At 34.6% G+C, this 19,160-nt stretch overlaps 1 protein-coding gene and 1 long non-coding RNA gene across 3 annotated transcripts; one reads left to right on the plus strand and one right to left on the minus strand.

Annotated features, from left to right (window-relative positions):
* The first annotated feature begins 1,019 nt into the window (after window positions 1-1,019).
* On the plus strand, window positions 1,020-11,784 carry LOC147835597 (uncharacterized). The gene is made up of 2 exons (XR_015497970.1): window positions 1,020-1,324; window positions 10,906-11,784. It is a non-coding gene; the product is annotated as an uncharacterized LOC147835597 (long non-coding RNA).
* opn7c (opsin 7, group member c) lies at window positions 1,750-18,220 on the minus strand. Of its 2 annotated transcripts, NM_001044992.1 has the most exons (7): window positions 18,043-18,220; window positions 13,194-13,281; window positions 10,934-11,096; window positions 9,151-9,278; window positions 7,211-7,349; window positions 4,695-4,890; window positions 2,020-2,608 (listed from the first exon to the last, which is right to left on the minus strand). In NM_001044992.1, the coding sequence occupies exons 2-7, from the start codon at window positions 13,279-13,281 to the stop codon at window positions 2,108-2,110; spliced, it is 1,215 nt and encodes a 404-aa protein (NP_001038457.1). In that variant the 5' UTR covers window positions 18,043-18,220; the 3' UTR covers window positions 2,020-2,107. The 2 variants fall into 2 exon arrangements, with proteins under 2 accessions (XP_087119719.1, NP_001038457.1); XM_087263593.1 differs by lacking the exons at window positions 13,194-13,281; window positions 18,043-18,220 and having other exon boundaries at window positions 1,750-2,608; window positions 7,211-8,594; window positions 8,707-9,278; window positions 10,934-11,070.
* Window positions 18,221-19,160: the final 940 nt, after the last annotated feature.

Raw genomic sequence — 19,160 nt, forward strand, 5'->3', positions numbered from 1 at the left:
TAAGGCACTGGTTATTGTGCTGAAATAGGTGCAGATCTTCATTTTTGTAAACAGTTTGTTTTTAGCAGTAATTTAATGCTGGGCGTGTCATCGTGATTGACAGCTGTGATTGACAGTCTCTCAAAGCGCGGCGTCTGAGCTTCGGCAGGAGACTGAAGTAGACTGAAATATTATTATTCGATTTCTGTGTTATTTTACCATGACAAAATGAGTTCAGCAGTAAACTATAGTTTCTGACATACATGATCCTGGTGGAACACTGTTTATTCGCTAAGTTCAGGGCTTTTTTCGGGCTTTATTAGTTTGCTGATACACGCCTAACCAACCAGATAGCAAAACACAGTTCCGGCTAGATTCTCGCCTGCCGGAGACTTATCTCTTAGAGCTCAGACTGACTAATGTTACCTCTGCTGGACCTACTCCGGATGCCTGGACTCACTAGCCGATTCCAGTCTGAGTCAATCGAGCCAGATGCTGCGGCCGAGCAAGCCGGCGCTGCCGCATGCGAGCCGGAATCAGCCCGTGACGCCGCGAGTAAGTTATGCGCTGTGGCCCGGAGCTGGCGCGATTGAATATATAAAACCCTCATATTTGTTAACGTTATTACATCCATTTGTGTTGATATGACAGCAAACGCATGCTGAGAAGTTCGGGGGGCGTAGTTGATTTTGCATAAAGCGTTTGATTGGAAGCTCGACTCCGCTCATTTTCGCGGCTCCTCCTCTGGCTCCATCAGACAATCCTTCTGCGCATGTCTGGCTCCAATTTCAGCAGTCTTTTGCGACAGTTTGTGCCCGTCAAGCAGGCGTTTTGCCCTCAAGGCGTTCAATGGCAAAAAGGGCTGTCGCGTCGTCCATATTTTTTACAGTCATTGGTTTGAACACCCCTGCTCTAGTTTTTCACTGAGCTATTCCTCTTTTTCTCGCCTGGCCGCCACTTTGTTTTTGAGGGTGTAATGACCCCTACAGGTGTAACTTGCTCATTACATACTTATAAACGGTAGTCGACACAATTTTTGTCTTACTTTAATGTTCTAGCTGGGAGAAAGGGAGAAAATAATGAAACGGTGGTCCTTGATTCATAAAAAGTGAGCCAACAGTTAGTGGAACTTTGAGAGTAAATACAAAAACACACAGGAAAGATATTAACACAGTGGCTCATAACAATGCCTCGGGTTCTATGAAGGGGGAAATCGTCTGTGGATGAAGTGGGAGATTATTTATATTAGACTAGCCGTATACGCTTAATCAGCATCAGCAGAATGTTCTGAGTACATTCCAGACCAGGTTCAGCTATAATCAGGCCTACGTCCTTGCATGGGAGGGTGAGTATATTCGATTTTGGATCATCTCTTGAAGTTACAGTAGGCCTAGATCGTTTTGGTTTAACGCCACATTTAGGGCCACATCAGCCTAAGCACCCACTGGCATTTTAGCTTCGTTTCATTCAGATTAATCGATGTTGGGGGAAGGTGCCATTAAGCTGACTGGGTTGTGAATACAATTGTACAGTTGTGATGTGAATACAATTGTAAAAAGGAGTGTTTTAAAAATTTAAATCCACCAAAAAGTTTTTCAATATTTTTGTAAAAGGAAAACGCGCAATACTCGCTTTCATCCAGCAGATGGAAACCTTTGGTCATTCTAATGAACTGATGCTGTCTGTGTGATGCTGAACCGCAGATGATGTAAAACACAGCTGGTAAAATCAACTTGAATTGTTTTTAGGTCACTTGATTTACTCGACGTGATTCATTCACAAACTTTATTCACAATATAATAACACAAGATATGTAGTCGTTTTTATATAACCGCTTTCAAACATACAAACAAACAATCAAACAATCAAAACTGTTTAAAAATTCTGCAGTTTGGCAGAAAATAAAATCAAAGTCCTTCAATTTGCCTTAAGGAAAATGCATTCTACATTTGGATTTGGTTCATCAAGCATTGGAGAAAGGACCGGTGAGAATCCATGGGCAACAATATTTTCCATATTTTTCAGTTTCCTCTGTCCTTCTGTTTGGCCATTTAAGGTCAGATGTGTTTTTGACACGTTACATCATCCTTGCCTTACATTTCAGGCATTCTTCTATCTCCAGTTTCTCTCACAGGAGGTCATTTTGCATTTTTTCTGTCAGTTGTTTCACTGGTATTTCACTTTGGACACTTCCTTCCAGAACACGCGCAGTTATTTGGCGACTTATTTGCTGATAATGTGGTCCAGCTTCTGCATAGACGTGACATGCCCCGTAACTCTCTGCCTGGCCGCTGGAAAAGGGTGTTGAGATGCTGCCATCTTTATTGTTGCACTGTTGAGAGCTCTGGCGCTCCTGGTCTTTCATTCCTGGTGAAGGACTGGCCTTGCTATGGCTCAAACAAATCCTGTGGCGGAACATTTGAGTGTCCTGACTCAGTGATTTGCGAAAGTTGGGTTTGAAGAGGAGATACACCATGGGGTTGTAAATGGTGGAAGATTTGGCCATGATAGCTGCAAGTGCAAAGGCAGTGGGTGGGACTTGCTCGTTGGCGCTGAAAGCAGCCCACATGGCAACAATGGCATACGGGCTCCAAGCCGTGAGGAAGCCAATACATACAGCCACTGAGAGCTAGAAAGAAAATACAAGAGGTATACTTGTAATCAGATAGAATAATTAGCTTTAAAGAACTCCATTTATGCTGTTTTATAGGATCCTATAAGTTTGCACACATTTAATTCTCAATATACATTTCATATAACAAGTTTTTTTGAATGCTTCAAACTATTTGTCTGAAGTTTTGTTCTAAATAAAACTCTCTCCAGATGCTTCCTCAATCCTCAGCTATTAAACAAACTATTGGACAGTAACATTGTTGTCAACTTGACTATATCAATTTGAGTCCGCGTCCAGTGATAAAACATTGGAAGAAATACACTGTTAAAAGTAAAGGTGTTTCAAATACCCTGTTGAGTACGCAAGGAACTTCAAAATGTATTTTAAGTGCCTCAAAGCGCTTTCTCTTAAAAAAGGGGTTCCGCTGACAGTCTTTGCAGGACCTTTTTGCAGTAATTGCGATCCTTCAATCACTTTTTGTCAAAACTGAGTTTTTGGAGTCACCGTTTCCTTACACTAAGACCTTTGGAACTCTTTGACTGTTATTAGAGGAACTCAAATTCCAAAAAAGAGTTCCTGTAAGATCTGTAAACACATATAATGGTTCCTGTCTTCTCTCTTCTAAAAGCTAGCACTTCAGGAACCAAGAGTTTTTGTGACAATTAAATAAATAGGACTATTATGAGATGCATGTTCATTTACTTAATTATTTGTGTTTTTAGAATATGAAATATAGTGTTATTGCTATTAGGAGACTGACTGGAAAATTGTGGAAGAAATATGAAAACGTTTAAGTAATTTTGGAGGGTAAAATACAAATGAGCCACAAATAAGGAAAAAGAGACAAAAACATGCAAAGGCATGTGCAATTATGAAAATTATCATTATGATAGGGAATTAATTTAATGTCCTGTCACTTGACCTCATTAGACCCTTGAATTTTATATTTCAAACAATACAAACAATAACAACTGCTGCAATAATGATAAATAATAATAATAATCTATTGTTATCATTATTATTATAAAAATAGAAATAATAACAGTCCTCCAAAACCCACTCATGAAAACATTTAAGATATTACTAAATGTAAATATATAGGCTATGGGCTCTGGTTTATTAATAAAAAGTTTTCCTCTAGTTTGTGTTGATAAATCAACAAGGGTAACTTGCTAATGAATGCAGCATTTGTACATTTCTAATGTTTCTTCATCTGTTACATGGATTAATGGAATGAAATTAATTGGGTTGTCAAAAAATGTTTATTAACAGGGACTAATAACAAGTTGATCAACAATTTATCAAAGAATCCTGAAAAAAAAAACAGTCACATTTCCCACAAAAAAATTCAGCAGCACAGACAAAGCATTGCTTATGAATAATGTTTCTTGAACAGCAAGTTATGAAGGATTGTGTGAGCTTGGAATAATGATTCTGAAAGTTTTGACACCACAGGGATAAATTACATTTAATAATAAATTGAAATACAAAACAGCTCGTTAAAGCTGTAGTATTATATTGCAATGATATTTTTTTCTCTGTATCTCTTAAATCTTTTGAATGCATTTTGAACACAACACCATTTCATGTTCCTTATTATTCATCATCCCTCCTAATATTATGTTTGTCTGTTGACCTAGATAGCCAAACTTGTGCAAAAGTATGCAACATGCTCTTATGTTTGAGGGGATATTTTTGGGCCTTGATAATCAACATTCAGCGCCAGATTATTCAACAGTGCAGCCCTCACTGCCAACAGCAAAGTAACATGCGGGTACAGTATATTCATGAAAAAACAGAAAAGGCTTGGTCAGCCAAAGGTACAGGCAGCCCTTGTCCAGAGGACAGAGGATGGCTAATGAGCATTACTTTTTGAGGGACATTAAGTACACGCTCAGCAATAGTATCACGTTCCTGCTGTCTACTCCGCAGAGCAATAAAATAAGGTATATTTGCAGAGTGACGCAGTGTGGACAGCACACATGGTTTTGAGCACTTTTATTGCTGATTTTTATTAAAACTGAAAGATTTTTTGTTATACAAAGGTCACTGTGAGCACGACAACAAACAAACCTTTCAGACCTGCCAGCCTTATTCTTACCTTGACAATAAGAGCGTGTGCGTTGGTCACTTTGGTTTGTGGCGATACGTGCTGCTGAACGGCTTGCTGAGACCCTCTGACTGTGACCAGGATGAAGGTGTAAGAGAGGATGATGATGGTACAGGGGACGACGTAACAAAAGATAAACAGACTGATGATATATGACATGGCAAGGGCATCGTGGGATGGCGTGTACCTTGGAACATACAAAATGGAAAGGTCATCACTGCAGAATCTACACATATTAATGCACTGAAGAACATTGCTTGTCTCACATTTTAACCACATGCACATTTTTTGCACAGTTTAATTAAAAGACCACTTGAAAATTCTCAGTTATTCTGGTTTTGTGATTTATAGTTTCTTAGTTTTTTTCTTTAAACAAAACACATTGACATGTCCTCCAAACATTTTGCCACAAAATTTAAAGGTGCTGTATGTAAGTTTTTGACTCTTCAAAAGTATTAAAATATTATAATATGTTTGCAGATATTTAAGAAACATTCTTGATTGTCTGAAAAACATTGCTGAAGTCAGAAATTCTGCGTTTGAAAATGTGCTTTCTGTGCCAGAACGCTGTCTTGTTTTGTTTTTTTAACCCACCCAATGCCAGTTTAGCCAATTATATATCAGCCTTGGTGGAAAACCGCATGTTTTATTTATTCATCCAGAAAAGCTTTCAAAGCATGCGTCTGTGACTAAAATGCGATCTTTGGTGGACAGTAGCAGACTCTGAAATGAGACACGGATTCAGAGTTCCACATGAGGTTATTAATAGCAAATAACATAAATATTACCAACGTAAACATTAGGTGAGCAGGTTACATTGTAACCCTGTGTCCTAACAACACGCTTCGTGACGAGATATGCAGTGATAAGTAATTTGGCTGTTTGCATTAGTCGAAACACGACAGAAATTTAAATACAGCCATCCAGAAGCACAGAAAATGCACTCACTCACGAAGTGGTAATGTTTATAATTTAATTAATACATATTAAATCTCTTTAAAATTATTAAATGTACATGCTGAATCACTGATATGTGTTGGTGAAGTCACAGTTCTAAAGTTCAATTTCAAACGGTTTATTTTAATTTTTAGATCTGAGGTGAACTATCTGCTGCTGTTTTCAGCAGTATGGCAATAAATATCTTATAAAATGGCATTCAAAATCACATTATTAGCATTTAACACTGGATAAAGCACATGAGGTGTACCGGAGGTCATCATGTCATCAAGTTTTCTGTTGGTCTGCTGCAAAAAATAGCTGTTTCTAATATATAAATTTTAGGTGTTGGTTAGAACAAAAACCCATTTTATTATGGTAAATATTCCTTTTATCGCATACCATTGCTTTTATTTAGAACACGGTTCAAATCAGCCTTAAATCAGTGTTTGGGCTCCATTGCTCGCTCCTGTTTGTCCTCAATTTGGCAACCTGCACTTCATTCAGGAGTACAATACCTAGTTCAACCATTGATATTATCATACTTACATACTGCTCCTTTAAAATGACAAAATATGTACTGGACACATTTATTTTCATTTTTAGACAACACAACTTTAACTTCAGAAGAGTTAAGAAGTCAGTTATTTGTTAAACGAGAACTTAAATTCCAACTACAACAAATGAAAACTTAGGTTATTCTGACCAGTTGTAATTTTCTGGTGAAAAAAGCCTAAATGTCAGCATTTGGAAGAAATGTTATTAGATTCAAACCCATATACGCTGTTAATGATTTTTGTAAATTACACAGTATTTGGTTTGTAATATAAACTGTATTTTACTGTAAGACAGTAGCTATGTTTCCATTCAAAGATGTGAATTAAATTGAAGCACAAAACTGGAATATCGCATTTAATACATGCAAATAAAGCACCGTTTCCTTCCAAGTAGTCAAAGAGATTGAAATCATCACTTCCTGATTAACTGGCGTCAAATATCAACAGTAAAAATGGAATTTGCTGAGGTAGAAGAAGCTGTGTCAATCTTTTCCTTATTTAATAATTGACTGGCACCTCAGAAGACAGTGCCAACACAAAATGATCGCATGGTGTCGTTTGAAGGCATCAGATATGGAGTACAGACGCGCTTTACAATTCTAGAGGTCATTAATAATATAATAACACTAATACTGAGATGGTTAAGGTGTTTTAGAATGGCCTAAACAACATTTCAGATGATTTACAATGTGATCAGCCTGCTGGTTTTGCTGTAATTTATTTACAGTGAGTTACTGGCGAACTGCTGCCAGTAAGTTATTGTAGATTCTACAGGAAATTGTTAACAGAGTACCTAATAAATCACATAAAACCTGAACAGTGGTCTCTTAGTTTATTCCGTCTCTGTATTTTTTAATTATTTTTTATTTTTTTGCTAGAGTCTTCAAAGTGGGGTTGAATTTAGTGTGAAATAATTAGCAATTGCTTTGTAGATATTTATTTTGATCTAAATTGAGTCCAACAAAACCCTTTTTTTGTAGTCGCATATTAATGCTAAAATGATTGTGGTTGTACCAGTTGATGCAACAGGCGGTTCCATACGGTTCTGGTCCAAAACTCCCCCAGTGAACCAAAGGTCCCACAGCAAACACAGAGGCGTAGCACCAAACTCCAATCACCATCACACAAGCATGACTGGATGAGAACTTGTTACCTGAGAAAGAGGACGACTGCGTGATTACACATTTCTACGATAAATGGTGTGACTGCTGAAGGTGACTATTAGGGCAGGTTGAATGATTCTCATAACGCAGGTTTAAACAGTAGGAATGATTTTAATTTCATATCCCACAGAGAAAGAATGAAGAAATGAAGTGGTGTTTCAAGCTCCAGTAAACCCGTAAATGCATGCTCATTATCTGCTCTTCTTCATTTGCTTTGCTTCATTTGATACATTGCTTTGTCTTTCATAGTTTTTCCAACATGCTCGTTTTTTTCAGCATGTCCTCCCTTTTACATCTTTCTTCATTTCTGTGTCTCTTTCCATTTGTTTTTAAATCTCATTCTTGCTTATTTAAGCCAGAGGGCCTTTTTATTTCACACTGAAGTGAAAGTGACAGTTTTCAGAATCTTCAGACAGAACGTGGCGCTAACAGTCCAAAACACTCAGACCTGATTCTGCTGTGTGAGATTAGACATGATCTCAAATAAGCCTCACATTTCAAGAGTAAAATTCCACCATTTTGTTACTTGTTAACAGGGTAGGTTACCCAATAATAATAAAAGAGTCAATCAAATGCTTAAAAACACAAGATATTATTAAAGAAACCAAGAAAAAAATTTTATCTTTCAAGTCTTTTGAAGAGATCTTCCCATTGCATTGGACAACTTGTTTGTGTAATAGTTTTATATATGTTATATCTAATATAACTTTTATTAAATGTGGAACTGCTAGAAAACTTTGATTTTTAGTGTTTATTCTCCATCCGTTTTGTTTTCTGTGTAGGATTAAGATGAGTGAGAATTGTTTTATGGTCTGTGCTGAAAGCATATTGAAAGTGTTACCCATTTATTTATTTTTTTATTATGGGAAGAGTTTGTGTCTAAGACTACATAAAAGTTGTATTCTTATGCTTTTGCTATTGAATTTTGTAAAAGACTATAAAAACAAAATTGTTTCGTTCTGCTATCCAAGCCAATCGGTCTTCACTGTTGTTTTAATGAGACCAGCTATGTATTGTTGCAGTGCTGTTAATTCAAAGTTTCAAAGCCTTTTCAATTTGACATTATTGATTATTACTGTTATTTAACTTGCCATTTCATACCTTATGTTTTAAAGTTATCTTATGTATACTTTAAACCAAAAAAAAAAATCATTTCGACTGTATTTCAACTGTAGTTTTCTGGCAACCACAGCTGCCAGTTTTTTACTGTGAATTTTACAGTTTTCTTAATTATACTGTAAACTGAAAACATCTCTATCGTATTTTTAACGATAGATTTCTGACAACCCACAGCGCAGTTTTTCAGTCTACGGTAGCAATACCCGTAAAATTGACAGTTATTACTACCGTGAACTGAAAAACATTCTACTATATTTTTACGGTAGGCTTCTGGCAACCCACAGCTTATAGTTTTTTTCCTGTAAATTTTACGGTTATTGCTACTGTGTTTTTTACAGTAAATTTCTAACAACCACAGCTGCCAGTTTTTACCATAAATTTTACAGGATGTGTTTTTCACAGTGTCCTGTACGTGCTAGTCACCATAAACACAACAGTAAATGTGTGATTTAAAACAAATCTAAAAAATCTAGTCATTACAGATTTGGTCGTAGCTGGAAAAAACAATTCTGGGATGTCTTTTTTTTTTTTTTTGGTCATTTGAAATTTATTTAGTTACACATTTCTTCTTTTCTTTTTTTTACATTTAAAACACTGCTTGGGTAAGCAATAGCACTTCGTAATGGTTTATATCAAATAATATTTTGACAGGAAGACAAAAGAGTCGAATACCGTAATTTGGGAAGCAGACTTTGAGGCAGCATACTGACGACAAAGCAGTCAAGTTTGTTAGGCTGCATAAGCCAAATAAAACTCCGCACACGGCGTAGCACAGACATGTTATCTCCCCAAACAACCACCTACAGAGAAAAGAGAGAGATCGTTTTACTGTTTTTGCTGAACTCTGAAGGAACACGAAAAGCACATCAAACAGTATCAAACATTTACAAACGCTAAGTGAGAAATGAGCAAACTGTGAAGCTTTGAAACTGTAGCTTACCGGGCTCAAGATCATGATCTATGAACAAATTTATAATAAATAAATAAAGTGCTACAAGCTAATGCGCTAACTTTTAATTATATTAGGATAACAAAATGTTTTTGTATGACTATATTTTGAATTCCGCTTGTTAAAGGCATACATTGTATTGGCATTTGGCCACTAGGCAGTAATATATCTGTGGCTTCACTGCATTGAGGAAGAGGATTGGTTGAAAGCACACAGTTTTTGAGCATACATACTAAAGAGTAGCGTGCAATACAGATGATTGAATCCTGTTGTTTTGAAAAATAAATGAAGATGTTTATTTACATTTATTTCGCCTACAGACTCTAACTGTTGCTCATACAAAACTTGCTCATTCTACCACCGATAGCGGCAATTGGAAAGCTGCTACAATGCTATTTCAGAATTTATCTGGCACTAAACAAAAAACAAACAAAAATCTATAACAAATAAGTAAAAATTAAACATTTGTAATGTTGCGATTCCTTTAATTTTGGTTTCCTATTAGTCAGTCTCGTGAGTAACAGTTTGTCCCATGGCTTTAGATTTCTTTGCAGCATGGAGACTAAGTTACTTTAAAAAATAATCATTCTTTAATTTTCCTTCAGCTTTGTCCCTTATTTATCATAGATCACCACAACGGAATGAACTGCCAATTTTTCCAACATATGTTTTATGCCGCGGATGCCCTTACAGTCACAACCCAGCACTGGGAAATACCCATACACTCTCACATTCCACATGCACTCATACACTACGGCCAATTCAGTTAATCTAATTTACCTAAAGCGCATGTCTTTAGGCTTTGGACATGTCTTGGACTTTATTAGATGGTGACAAAAAACATATTGGATCAAACAAGTCAGTAAATGCATTTTTTATTCAATCATATTCAATAATAAGCCTTGCAAATAAGCTGATTATAACTCGCCTGCTAAGAAACAAATATGAAATACTACTGACTAACTAGAGCTTGTCTGTAGTGCCAATTTGGTTTGTCTAATTCGCCTATGTCGCATGTCTTTGGACTCATGCGAGTATGGGGAGAACATGTAAACTCTGCACAGAAACATCGGCTGGTTTGGTAAAGACTTGAACTAGTGACGTTCTTGCTGTGAGGCAAAATTGTTGAGAGAAAAAAAAGAGTTAGGAATTGACTAATTGGTGGATTGTATAATAGCTAATGCTGGACCAGCCGGGTTCAATAATAAGCACACGCTCCTCTTGAAATTAGTTTATAAATAAATCGCAGTTTGGTCTCTACACTGTAAAAAATGTTGAGTTCCACACAATTTATTTATGTTGTCCCAACACAAGTTGATTAATTTTAAGTTAACGCATTGAAGAGAAATTACAATAAAATAATCAAGTTGTCACCAAAAAAAACTCAAGAATTGTGTTGTTTTAGCTAATTTTGAATAAGTAGTTTAAACAAACAGCTAAAAATAACAAAAACAAACATTTTTGACTGTATATTGCAGCGAAGAAAAGCATGAAGAAGGAAGTCACCTGTGTGCCAGAGCAGATGGGATGGCCAGAGGAAACAGAGACAGGGTCATCCCGAGATCGCTCACAGACAGGTTCACCACGAAAAACTCTGCCGGCTTCAGAGACGACCTCTTACGGTAGGCCACAAACAACAGCATGCCATTTCCCAGAAGCGACAGCACGACTGTGAGAGGAAGAGATATCCATCCATTCATATCCATTCATCTTCTCATCAAAGCAACTAGTTTGTAAAGCTGTAATGAAAACGTGCCACTGACAGTGTGACGTCTCAATCCCACCTCTGACAATCCTGCCACATGAAGACACTGTTTGGTCCCCGAGCTTAGAAATGCTAAGCAAACCCTGCTAGGTCTTTCTCAAGAAGTCTAGAATAACAATTAGGTCTTTGTTTATTTTAACAGACCGAAGTTGGATCAATTCCTTAGATAATTTCAGGCAATTTATCATCTGCACCAGGGGTATAATTAAAGTTCCTGCCTTAACGAAACTTAATTTTTTTGCACAGCAGAGAGCTATCACACATCCACATCCATGAGCATATAGGAGTTCAAAGTGTTTTTAAAGAAAAAACTTCCTGACTTTAGTTTGTTCTGACTCTTTATTCTTAAGTATAGCAATTTACATAATTACATTTCATTATTCTGTGAGTGCTGATGAATGCTTAGATATATATATTTTAAGGGAAGTACATGATTAGAATAGTCTCAGGCAGCTTTTAACCACATTAGTTTCACATCACTACACTGAATGATTAGTTATTACACATAATGTATAAAATCTGGCCCAATTTCATAAGGACATGTAACTATTTTATGAGTGGGTAATTTGTAAGGATTCTTCCTATTACATTTGTATAAAAAATATATATATTTTGAAAAGAAGGCGAAACCTCACCTCTAAACCCAACCATCATCAAATATATGAGCAAATCATACTAAAACGTATGGAGGAAATCATAATTATTAGCCAAACATTAGCCATTTCATTAAAATGTTGCGAACGGTAATTGAGTTTATGGTATTTAATATTGCATTTCCTTGCTTAAAAAATATTGAAAATTTATTAAATTACTAAATATTGAAAGTAAAGAAATCATCACCTGGGTAGTGAATCATTAAATTCAGTTAGAAATAGTTAGAACATCTATTTAACTAATGGAAGGAGTACTGAAAAATCATACTTAGGTTAAAGTACTATTACTTGCCTTAAAATGCAGTGCGGGTGGAGTAAAAGTATCTGTTGTAAAATTACTCAAAGGATGAGTAAAAAGTTGACTCAAGAGTAGTGAGTATTACGCGGTAAAAAGCTGATGGGTTTACATTTGTGGATGTGTGTAAACGTAACATTCTGTGGTGCATTTAGTTATTGCCCAGCAGGCCCACAACATCAATAAGACGTTATTATTAGGTCAGATTCATGTTGTGACACCCGGTGACCAAAATTCTCACCTTTCACATTTCCAATGCAATGAAATAGCAGTTTGTAACTTTTTAATTTATTGGCTAATTTGTATTCTATAATCTCATTCATACATTTTATTCTGATTTATTTATGCCCAATGGGGTGTTGGGTTAATTGTGTGGGGTTTGTGTCATGCATTCTTTTAAAAATGGTATAAATATGAATAATAATATAAATATAAAATAATATAAAATATAGATATTAAATATAAATTAAATAATATGAATTCATGCAAATTAACTACTTTTCTGACAATATGTAAAATAGTTTTATATTTCTCGTAAAATTGGTTTTATCAATGAATCATAAATAAAGATAATCATGTGATCAACTGCAATCATTTTCCCAAACTCATTGCATCTGTGGGGAAAATGGTTTTTAAATATATACCATTAAATTCAAAATTATTAGCCCCCTTTGAATTTCTTTTTCTTTTTTAAGAAAATAATAAGTTGCAAAATATCTAGTCTAATATTATTTACTGTCATCATAATAAAGATAAAATTAAATCAGTTATTAAAATGAGTTATTAAAACTATTATGTTTAGAAATGTGTTAGAAAAAAATTGAAATTGAAATTGGGGGAAAAAGGGGGGTGAATAATTCAGGGAGGCTAATAATTCTGACTTCAACTGTACATACTTTTTTCATCCTCAGGTTGGAGAAAGTAGATAGAGGCAGGATAAGCAGATGGAGGTTAATGACTAAACCAGTTCAACCATGAGAGTTATTTTTTAAGAAATAAAGATAAGCAAAGTCATCTGGAAGTTCCAGATGCAAAACATATTTGTGGACTCACAAAACACTGAATAAAGTGATCCCATGAGGATGTCGTGCTGTCTGGAGATGGTGGACATAAACAGGGCTGTTTTTGACACATTGCCCATCTGTGGGGAAGAAAAACAGAGAGAAAGTGCTAAGAAAACAAAACTTCAAACACACCTATGTTTTCAGATCCATCGGCTTTAGATTAGGATCTTGTATCAGTTTATTTCTTTTACAAAACACCAAAGGGGAAATTTAATAGTAAAAACACTCTATAAATATCAATTAACAAAATGTTGGAAAACCAAAAAAAGATGTTTGATGAACTAATATTCTTGTTTAAGCTTAGTTGAAATTAAATTATAATAGGTCTCGAATAATACTGTACTTTAAATGAAGAATTAATTTCAAATCCACTCACTATAACAAATCTAGACAATATAATGTTTTTAAGTTGGAGTCATGTTTAAGCCAACTTAAAAAAATTATAAAATTAAGCAATATTATTTAATTGTTCAAATTAAGTAAGCGTAAAAATAATGCAACTAGTTTGCAAAAAAAAAAACGATTTTGTAAACAAACTGGATAGGTGTGATTTTCTAACTTTTAAAAAAAAAATCTTGATTTTTTTCACTCATTTTCATGTTGTATGGGTACACAAAAAATTAAACATAGTTGTTCCACTAGTTTAGTTGCCATTGAAGGTTGACTGGATTTGAAAATAACATTTTGTTTAAAAAAAAAATTAATTAAATTTGTGCACACTTATAAATAAGATGTCTTTCTTTTTGGCAACAGTATTGTCAAAAGAACCCTTGTACTTTCGTTGCATGTTTCAGATGTTAATTCCACAAAATGTTTCTGTTATGGTGCATTTTGCTGTATGTTTCAAACACACATCCTCGAGAAGGCAAGGCTTATTTTACAAATCACCTAGATCAGCAAACCACTGATCTAAACCCAACCAATGGAGTTTTCAAAGGCAAATCGCATAGTTTTACCTTGATTTTCATCGTTTTATCTCTTTTCTCAAACTGTGCATCTGGAGAGTTCTCAGAATCCCAAGTATGACACTGTACAAGGTGAGCTACCAGGCAAACTGACCACACCAGAAAAGTTCATAAATAGGTGAGGCAACTTGTTCGATTGCCAATAAATACTCTTAAGCAGTTTTGTATTATGTGAGCAAAAGTTGTTTGCATCATAAAGCCCTGTTGTTAAAATGTTTAGTAAGTTTTTGCAGTTCCACAAAAATGTAGGATGCGTATTTACAATGACTGCATCCCTGTAGTCCACCATTGTTTTTTAATACCGAGCAGGGACTTTCCAAGAGGCATGTGATGGGGGAGATGATCGCAAACTGATGAACCTGGGGTGGGGGGGTATTCCAGCCGATCGCGACATGAAGTGCAGGGGGTAAGATTGGAGACGAACTTCATTCGATCGCAAACTGAAGACCAAAGTGCACTTTAGTTCATTTTGAAAGGGCATTTTTTCTCCAAGAGAAAAAAAACATAATAAACTTGCACATTAAGTCAACGTTTTCACAAAGCTAAGTGTAATTTACACAAAGAGAATAACAAGCTAACTTGCACTTTGAAACTTGCAATTGATGTAAGCCATGGACGGCCAAAACATACTAAATGTTTTCCATTTTTAGCTGAAAATGGAAAATATTTAGATTACAGAAAATGCTTTTAGATTTACAACAAATGTTTTTATGTTACTTTAACTCAATTAAATGAATCAGGTTTTAATGAAAAAAGTTTCAAGTACTATTTTTTGTCAGTTTGATTGATTCAAGATGCGTCATTTGATTCAGCTAAAAAAATTAAGGCAGGAAGACTTTTTTTTTGCCAGTGTGGAAAAATTGATTGTGATTCATTTTTTTTGTTTCCTCCTGTTTCACACTGTCTTTTTGACATACCTGCCACTTTTCTAATTGTAATTCCACGTTTGTCAAACATGTTTAAAACTTAAATGGTGTGAACTAATTAATATTTGGCTATAATTAGACTATAATTCGAGTCATTTGATTGTGACTGAACAGTTCACAAATCAGCTGTGTGTTTATTTATATACATGTCCATGGTCAACGAGACAGAATAATTGAGCAGGCTAGTAAACCTCAGTTGATTTGGGTGAATGATTTCTTTTTAAATTTCTTTTAGCAGGTGTCTTTTATACACTAAATGATACGTATGAGAATTGAATAACACTTTCTTTGAAGGTACAACTCACACTATAACAAACTATTAACTATAACATTTAGCTAATAACCTCTTAATTTGCTGCGTAATAATAGCTATTAAGGTATAGAAGATACGTTTATGTATTAGGGATGTGGAATGAGATCATGCAGAATATGTACATTATAAGCATTAATAAATAGGCAATACATTAATAATAGCCAGGTAATGAGTTACTATCTATAGTGAGAATGGCTACTTAAACTAAAATGTTACTGATAAATGTATAGAAGACTAATTTGGTTGAAATTAATAAAGGTCTGGCGTTTATCCGGGTGCTCATGGAAACTGAGAACTCCGTCCCTAACAGTAACATCACTAGGTGAATTGAGTTCATGACTGAGACTGCATGTCTGATACTGTTAGGTAAATTTGTTAAAAGGATAGTTTACCCAATGAATTTTACATATCTGGAATCTTGGACTTCAGACTGTTGTGAAAAAGCTGTGGCTGCAGATTAAATGTAATAATGGTGTAAACTGTGTTGAAAATCTTGCACAGACTGGTCATTTCGCTACAGAAGAATTCAATCCATTGTGAGAAGCCATTTATTTTGATTTGCCTGAAAATATTTTTAAGCCTCAAAGAGCTGCTAACAGTTTCAGCTAAAATATTTGGTTATGTTTTAGTAAAAACAAACTGATCTACATTTTGGATGAGCTAAAGATGAGTATATTAATGTTCATATGCTACACTTTTATTCATGTTATGTGTTTTGTTGATGATGGTGATGCCTTGTTTGATTTCTTCACATACTGTTGCTGCTGCAAATGCTTCAAATAAGCCTCAAAATATGAGTTTTTTTTTCTGATTTTCTGCTTAATCTGAGTCTTTTTTATATCTCTGGTGCAAAGCTCCTAACAACAGGCCATTTTAGTTTAGATCTGTTTGACCTTGAAACGCCTCTAGACCCAGATAAATTTTTCTTTCAACCATTTTTTGTCTCATCATTTTTACACTATACATTTTCTTTCTCGCTGACCAGGGTCCATGATGTATTAAAGCAGACAACTCTTTTTGAATGAACCTGCCGGCTGCTTTTAAAAACTCACACACTTTTAGATTCTATTCCTCTGGAAATCTAATCTTTTCATGTCCTTTCTTAACTCAAAGGCAGACTGCTATACTCTTCCAGATTTTTCTTGATATATTTTCATTATTTTTTTCCATGTCCTCACTTAACCTTCCCATGACCTTTCCTGTTCGTTAAAAGTTTAACAAGCTAACTTTTTTGGAGGTGATGCAGGGTGTTTTAAGGTGATGCAGAGTCTCCTGCAGGGTCTGCTCTGTTAATAAGAAATATACTGTAATATATAATCTGTGTTTTTACTTTTTGCTTTTGTTTTCCCTGTCAATATGCCCAATTTCCTTTATTTTTTTCATTTCAGAGATTTAGTTTTGTATTGTATAGTGTGGTATTTAAAAATATATATTTCTTTTGTAATTCAAGTAAACAAACAATTTTTCTTTTAATTTTCTTTTCCTTTTTGATAAATAATTAATTATTTTATGTTGTTGTTGTTTGTTTGTTTGTTTGTTTAAAGTTTCATTATAAGGAGCTTTATATGCACCAACATACTAATTATAATATTTCACTTTTTTTCTAAATATATTTAACTTTATTTACATTTTGTACATAATTTATCACAACATTAATTTCACAGTATTGTTTTATTATTTGGCCTATATTATTAATATTATTTAGAACATTTCAACAATATTTTACAAATATATTGTTTAATTTGTTTGCCCAGAGAGTGATGATTTGTGATTAAAAACATGATAAGTAACTGGTTATAAGTAATTAAAAACAGCTTTGTTTAGCTCGTTTGTCAGTATGTCAGTTTGTCTGGTATCTAATCCACAATCTTTATGTTCATCCATGTATCTTCCTAAAAACATTTGTGGTGCTTCGTGAAACCTTTTAGATTCCACAAAATGTGTTAAATGTTTAAAATATATTAACATTAATAACTTTTTTAGAACTATTCAGTAAAATGTTCATTATGGAAAAGGAAACAAAAGTATTTATTTATTTAATTGCCATGAAAACACACATTGGCAATCTTTCTTTTGAATATGCATGAATTATCAAAATGAACATTTATGGTTGTCAGAAATCCTTCACAGATTGAAGCCTTACTAATACAGCAAAATTAAAATAAGGTGACAGCTTTTCTGTCTGGACAAGGAGAGCAAACAGCAAACAACATAAAAAACGTTTGTGTTTTTTCTTTCTTTCTTTCTTTCTTTTTTTTTTTTTTTTTTTGCAGTCAAACTGTAGGAGCATTTTTGGCTACCCAAAGAACCTTTTACTGAGCAGTTTTTAAAAAAAAAAATCTTCAGCAATCTTCAAATATCAGTATGAATAAAATCTATAAATTAACCTTTTGTGAAATAAAAAATGTTCGTTTAATGTTAAAGGGTCTTCAAGGATACAGTGACATTAGCAAAAATCTTTTTTTAAAGTAAACTGCACTAACAATATTTACTTAAAACACAAACACTCTCCTGCGCACACACACACACACACACACACACACACACATACACACACACATTGTGCTATTACAACACCATAAAAACTCCTCATTCTCATAATCTTTAACTCTTAATCCTTAAAACAGAGCTTACCTTCCAGGACTGAGAGCGTGCTTCACTGTCCACATGGAGTCCAGGTAGAATAAATACTAAGTACAGCAAGAATCACACACACAAACAAAACGATGGACAGATTCTGACAGAGAGACACGGAAAAGAAACTATAAAGAAGGTGTATCTCCAAAGTGGAGGATCTACACTTGAGGATCGATGATGGTCAGCAACTCTTGTAGCGATCCTTGATGTGGAGGACTGATAAAATCCAAGCAGACAGAGTCAGACAGACACACTGATGGCTGATGATGTCTCTCTGAAGACACACACTCTCTGCTGGTCCTCTCGCTTTTCCTCTCCATCTCTGTTTTCCTCTCTCTCTCTCTCTCTCTCTCTTTCTCTCTCTCTGTCTCTCTGTGCGCTTCTCCTCTATTATCCCTGTCCCCTTGTTTTGACCCTCCTCTCCACTCCCATTTTATGGCTAGACACTTTCCGTCTTTGTCTTTCTCTTTCTCTGTCTGTGTTTCTTTACTTCTCTGAAACCGACACATTTTCCTCACATACACACTTATCAGTAAAAAGAAGATTCCATGAAGAACCTTTAACATCCACCAAGTCATTTTGTTTTCGATTCCTAATAGAAAATTTATTTGATTTTTTACATTACCCAATCCAGTTTTTCTATGTTAATTTTCGCTCTTCAAGTAATTATCTGGAATCGGTGTGTATGTGTTCACAAACATCAACAGATTAGTATTTGAAAAAAATCACAACAATACCCAGCAAGCATTTTTTGTTTTTAAAAAGATGTCTAATAGATGTCTAATAGACGTCTAAGAATAGGCCACTTGTTATCAAATAGAAATTAATGACTACACATATAAAGTCTGTCTAATCTGTCCACTTGATGACTAGTTTGGGGCTATTTTTAGATGTCTATTAGATTTTCACTTACAGACCCTCCTTGTTTTAGCCAAACTGTCTATGTTTAGATGTCTATAATTTTAGGTAATCTTTTTTGACTTTTGACGAAAGTATAAAATCATTTATTCATTGTATATTTACAAAGTTATCAAAAAATAACTTGCATTTACATTTAGAATTACATTTTAGAAACGGATATAAAAGAGAAATTTATAAGAGACACTGACATGTAT

This window comes from Danio rerio, chromosome 8 (genome assembly GCF_052040795.2).
Source record: "Danio rerio strain M-AB ecotype USA chromosome 8, GRCz13ab, whole genome shotgun sequence".
NCBI classification, from domain to species: Eukaryota; Metazoa; Chordata; class Actinopteri; order Cypriniformes; family Danionidae; genus Danio; species Danio rerio.